General features: G+C 48.4%; 1 protein-coding gene across 4 annotated transcripts in view; it reads right to left on the bottom strand.

Annotated features, from left to right (window-relative positions):
* Positions 1-6000, bottom strand: part of Irf6 (interferon regulatory factor 6) — a 42641-nt gene that overhangs the window by 8542 nt on the left and 28099 nt on the right. For all 4 annotated transcript variants that reach the window (XM_029559454.1, XM_008824804.3, XM_017796051.2 and 1 more), the window contains exons 4-5: positions 1981-2185; positions 916-1041 (exon numbers count right to left, since the gene is read on the bottom strand). In XM_029559454.1, coding sequence (XP_029415314.1) covers positions 916-1041; positions 1981-2185 — 331 coding nt within the window. The remainder of the gene's footprint in view (positions 1-915; positions 1042-1980; positions 2186-6000) is intronic.

Genomic DNA, 6000 nt, shown 5'->3' on the forward strand with positions numbered 1-6000 from the left:
GGCCTTGAATTCACAGAAATCTGCCTGTCTCTGCCTCCCAAGTGCTGGGATTAAAAGCATGTGCCACCATGCCCGGCAGTTGTTTCGTTTTGTTTTTTTTAATTTTATTTATTATTTTTATGTGTATGCATGTATTGCCTGCATGTAGGTAAGTGCACCTTTATCATGCAGTGCCCACGGAGGACAGAAGAGGCTGTCGGATCCCCTGGAACAGGAGTTATGGACAGTTGTTAGCTACCATGTAGGTGCTAGGATTCGAATCCCAGTCTTCTGCTAGAACACCACCATGCCCGGCTGTCTTGGAGCTTTTAAAAACAAAAATTCATAAAAAATTTCTTACAGCTAAATCCACCAGAGCCTATTATTATCATTAGCTAAAGAAATCACAAGTTTCCCATGGATAGGGCTTCAGGAGAATGATCTCTGTTAAGGAAGTGACAAGAGTTTTTATACCAGTAAAAATACTGGGAAGGAGCCAGGCGTGGTGGCACACGCCTTTAATCCCAGCACTTGGGAGGCAGAGGCAGGCGGATCTTTGTGAGTTAGAGCCAGCTTGGTCTACATAGTGAGTTCCAGGACAATGGGCTGGAGAGATGGCTCAGTGGTTAAGAACACTGGTTGTTCTTGCAGAAGACCTGGGTTCAAATCCCAGCACCCACATGGCAGCTAACAACTGTCCACAACTCCAATCCAAGGGGATCCAATGGCCTTTTTCTGACCTCTGTGGGCATTGCACAATACGGGTGCACTTACCTACAGGCAATAAATAAAATGTTAAAAAAAAAAAAAATGATGTTATCACTTACCCTTAAAGAAACTGGAAAACTTAACGTTTACCACTAATGCATGTAGAACTGGGAATTGAGTTATTTTCTTTTTTTTTTTTTCCTGTGCACCACCTGACACCCCACTCACCATTGATGTTCAGGAAGGGGAAGGTGTCCTGGATGGGGACGTGGTGCTGCGACTGATCGAGTTCATCCTCTTCGTCATCTTCGTCCACATCATCTTTCTCATCCCAGGGAGCAGACCCTGTGGATCCTATCCAAGACACACAAGCCCACAGAAGAGAAGTTTAAGTTTTGCTGCCATCTCTGCAGCTGGCCCACTGCCCAAGCTAGAGACACTCAGGCTCAGTATGCGCCCACAAAGCCCTAGCTAGGCAGAGTGTGAACCGGGGTGGAGTACCCCTACTTCTAGTTCCTTCTAGAGTCCTAACACAAGCACCCTGCTTTTGCTGAAGCTACGTACCCTTTTCCCTTCTTAGAAATTTCTGCACATTCATTTGGCTATACAGTGGCTTCCTACACACTGACATCTCTTAATTCAAGGATACTCACTCTTCACCTTTGTGAGCTGCATGTAAGGCACAGAGCCCCTCAAGGCAGAGCCTCACTGGATGGCAAGGCTAAATATCTGGCTCTCAGTACTCACTATGCAGTGAATAATTCAAGGATCAGGTGGGCATGCTGTACACAAAAGTACCCTACAAATTAAATGATCATTCACCCAACATTTACAGAACTTAGCAGCTATTACAGGTCATGTCCACCAATTCTCATAGTATCCTTTGAAACAGGCAGAGGATGAGATTCCTCACCATAGTCCTGAAGAAAACTGAGGCGCAAAAGACCCAGTGACTCAGTTCAAATCCTATAATACTCAAGTGTCAAGTGCCAGGTTTAGAATTCAGACCTTCTAAGTGCTAATTCTTACTCCTTCAAAAGCCCCTACCTTGTCACATCCAGAGAGGCCATCTTCCCAGAACACTACATTCCTACTTTCTCAAGCTTACAATACTCCAAGTTATGCTGATTGTTCCAAGCAAGCAAAGAATCTGAGTCTACACCATCTGCTCTCGGTTCTTACCAGGGAAAGGCTTTTTTATTTTACCAGTGTTCAATTTTGAAAACTAGCCCAATTTCAACTTGACTCAGGATCTGGCAGGTTGCCACCTTGTCTCAGTCTCAGGGGCCTCACCTGGGTTAATGATCGAGCCCTGGGGCTGGGGGATGTCACAAACTTGATAGATCTTCACCGGGTTCATGGGTACTTCCTTGGTACCATCGTACATCAGGTTGAATTCCCTGCTCTTGTTGAGAGCACAGCGGAGCTGAGCCTTCCATTTAGCTGGATCAGGGTCATCCACCCCTTCCTGGTACTTCCCGGTCTCCACAGCCCAAGCCTAAGGAATGGGACACCATGAGTCCTGACCACTACTGAGAGCCACTGCCAAGAATGTGGTCCCCTCACGTGCACACAGGCATGCATGAGCATACATCGCGTGTGTGTGCGCACTCGTGCACACACACACACAGAGCATCCCACAATCTTAATCCCAATTACAGGATTCTGGTGAACAACACTCCCTTAGGACAAACCAAGACAGGCCAAGGGGAAATTAAGCTGTGTGCAAACACAGCTTTGAAAGGAGCCTTATCTACCCTGGACAACAAAGCCACAAGAAAGGGCTGAAAATGAAGACTGGGTGGAACAGCCATCAGGATGCTCAGGGCAACTCTGAACAGCAGCTCTAGGCTGCCCTTTCCTCCTCTTCTGAGTCTCCTCCTCTTTCCCTCCTTCTTCCCTCTTCCTTCGTCCTCTCCTCCCTCCTCCCTGTTTTTTAAGGCTTATTTTTAATTTTTAATTATGTATATTTGTGTGTGTGTGTGTGTGTATGTGTGTGTGTTTGTATGTGTACCTGAGTGTAGGTGCCCATGGAGGCCAGAAGAGAATGTCAGATCCCCTGAAGCTGGAGTTTTAGGTAGTTATGAGCTGCCCAATTTGGGTTCTAAGAGCCAAGTCCTCTTAACCACTAAGCCACCTCTCCACCTGCCTCTGAGTTTTTGAAACAAAGTCTCACTATGTAGCCCCAGGCTGGACTCAGCTTGAAATCCTCCTTCCTCAGCCTCCCCAGTGATGAGATTGAAGATGTATGCATCTCACTGGGCTCTTTTTAAAGAACTGCTTATACAACAGTAAATATGACAAAAGGAGATGGTGCTGCAGAGACCAAAGAGCCATTGTGTGGCGCTGCCCTCCTGCAGCTCCAGCACTCAGGAGACTTACAGCAGAAGGATAGTGAGTTTGGGGCTAGGCTGAGCTACATAGTGAGTTCAAGGCCAGTCTGAACTACACAGTGAAACCCTGTCTCAATAAAACAAAGAACTTTCAGGAAGCACTCCAGAGTCTAGCGCTCCCCCACACCTGGGTGAGGACTTCAAGCTCAACAACTCCATACCCCAACCTGCCCCCAGTTCCTCAAACTCCTGCCTCACTGGAAACCGCACACAGTGGCCACACCACTAGCTTGGTTGGTGACATGGTCTAAACCACTCTGACTCCTCCTTTCTGGTTTCCCAGTATGGACTCACAGCACCACCCCACACAAGGGGCGTGAGACCCTCTTCCAGAGAGAAGGGAGACCAAGGCCCCAGGAGCAGACAGCCCCCGGGAGCAAGGTGGGGAACAGCACCCAGCCTGTTCATCCACAGGCTTCTGCTCACAGCACGCCCACCCTCCCCGCCACTCCACATGCTCTGCTCTAAGCTTTCTTCGTGCTTTCTAACAGGGAGGAGACATTGTTAGAGAAAAATCGAACAGGAAGAACACTCTAACCATTTAAATGTTTTATTACGTTTTATTCATTTACTGTATGTGTGCACGTGTGACCATGGCATGCGTGTGGCGGTCAGAGGGCAACTTTTGTGAACTGGTTCTCTCCTTCCACCATGTGGGTCCTGGGGGTCAGGTTTAGTGGCAAGCGTCTTTACCTGCTGAGCCATCTTGTCAGCCCTATGGTGGACCTTTTCAAGATGACAGGGCAGATTACTTGTCCAAACTCCTGCCAGAGAACTTTGTTCCAGAGGCTCTCACTATGTAGCTCAGGTTGGCCTCATACTGCTGGAAATCCTCCAGCCTCAGCTTCCAGAGTACTGGAATTACTGGGATGTAACAGGCATACACTACCACACCACACCCAGCCACACTTTTTCTTTGAGCCAAAATTTAACTTTTTCACCCCATTTTTTGAGACTGCCAATTTCCCTCAGTCCCACAGTGCAGAGCAGCAGACAATTTTCCCAATGCTGGTCTAAGTCCTCTTCTTCAATTCAGACTCACTTCCTCTAACCCCCTCCTCAGATCTGGGTTCCTCTGTGTGCTCTGTGGCACAGGACTAAGAATACTGGCAAAGGTGAGCTGGCCTGTGTGGTGACTAAAGGTGGCTCCATCCATCCCAGAGTGGCTCAACTTCAATGTCCCAGTGCCCAAGAAGCAGACCTGCCGTTATCTGGTGTGCCTGCTTGCCGCCTCCCACATGGTCCCTCAGTTTATCTGATCCTGTGTTCATGATGGTCTGACCCCACTCAGCTGACTCCAGCCTGCAGATTTGAACAGGAGCCTGTGTCTTCTGTGGTTCCCGCAAAGCCTGCCCACCTATGCAGCAGTCAGAATACTTTAGCCCCAGCTTCCTGATCACACCCACCAACTCTCCAGCCCACTGAGCTGATGCTGAAGATCAGAGTTGATGCAGCAGAGGGCTGTACCCTTTGTAAGCACAGCTTCAGAATCAGTGGAGGGCCCCAGGTACCAGGTGGGCAGACACTGTGATTTGTAAACTGAACTTGTTCAAACCCGTCCAGAGTCTGATCGCTGCACAGGCCCTTCTTTCTCTTCCTAAAATAGATATCATCTACATCTTCATGGTACTGTACAAATCTCTCCCCAGACTTTACTTGATTCTCACGATAATCCTATGAGGCAGGACTGACTCTACCCCCAATTAATCAAGGAGAAACTGGAGCCCAGGGAGGTAGCATGCCTCGCTCAAGAACTCGCACACAATTGGTGGTTATAGAAGATGAGGCTAGATATTCCATTTCCCATTCGGAGTCAGAAAGAACTTGGGGGAACAAGGCAGACACGGGTTCAATTCCCTGGCCATGTGATTTGGGCAAGTTACTCAACACCACAGACAGCTTCTACAACAACGGAGTAGGGAGAAGACCTCCCTTGCAGGGTCATCATGAGAAGTAAGATCAGGAACAGGAACACCCAATTCTATGCTGGTGCCTCACCTGTGCATCTGGACAGAAGCTCATCAGAGCATGGGATCCATGACAGCATCCTCTCTTCTGACTACATAGACCCTCCCTCAACATTCTACAAACTGATATGCTTGCTGATGGGAAGCTTTCCTCCAGCCCTCATGAGTGAGGCTTGTAGGAACCAGCCTCTTCCCCTGGACCAATCAATCAGATGTTTCAACAGCAAACCCAGGTTCAGACCAAGGCTGCACGGATGCCAGCAGGGTACAGGCAGGCCTGTCCCTTTCTTAAGTCCAATTCTAGTGATGGGTGCTAGTCTACACATATGCTCCTAACACTTTCATATTATTTATACCAAATTAAGTATTTCATTTACATTCTTTCCAAGTACCCTCAGCTGATTTTTCTCTCTGCCTCTCCCCTCTACACCTGCCATAAGTGGGAAAGCGCATTGGCAGGCTGTCCTCTGAGCACTGGGCCCGCCCTTCCGGCCCTTTCCTGATCTACTCTCAGCATCCATCTGAAGAGGCCCAGCTAGGACAATCACAGCTCTGCCTTCCAGCTTCTAGGCAGGGAAGGACAAGCTTACTGCACTAGAGGCTGTGGGAACTAAGGCCAGTGATGAGCTAGAAGGGGAGGGGAGATGCTGTTTTGGAACCAGAGCTGCACAGAGGCCCTTTCCACAGCACTGCCCACTGCTTCTGTCTGAAGCCAAGCTTTCACTTAAATCTGGGAAAATGCCATGGGACTAAACCTCATTTTCAGTTACAATGACTGTCAGAACAGAGCTGCTTGCTATTTAAGAAAACATACTTAGAGCTGAGGTGTGTCTTGGTGGGAATGCAGCATGTGCTTTGCATGTATGTGAACTTGAGCTTGAGCCCCAGGACTAGAAAAAGGAAAGAGATGGTGGAAAAGTGAAGAGAGGAGAGGAGAGGAGAGGAGAGGAGAG

This window comes from Nannospalax galili, unplaced genomic scaffold, assembly GCF_000622305.1.
Source record: "Nannospalax galili isolate Female #2095 unplaced genomic scaffold, S.galili_v1.0 scaffold648, whole genome shotgun sequence".
Taxonomy (NCBI): Eukaryota; Metazoa; Chordata; class Mammalia; order Rodentia; family Spalacidae; genus Nannospalax; species Nannospalax galili.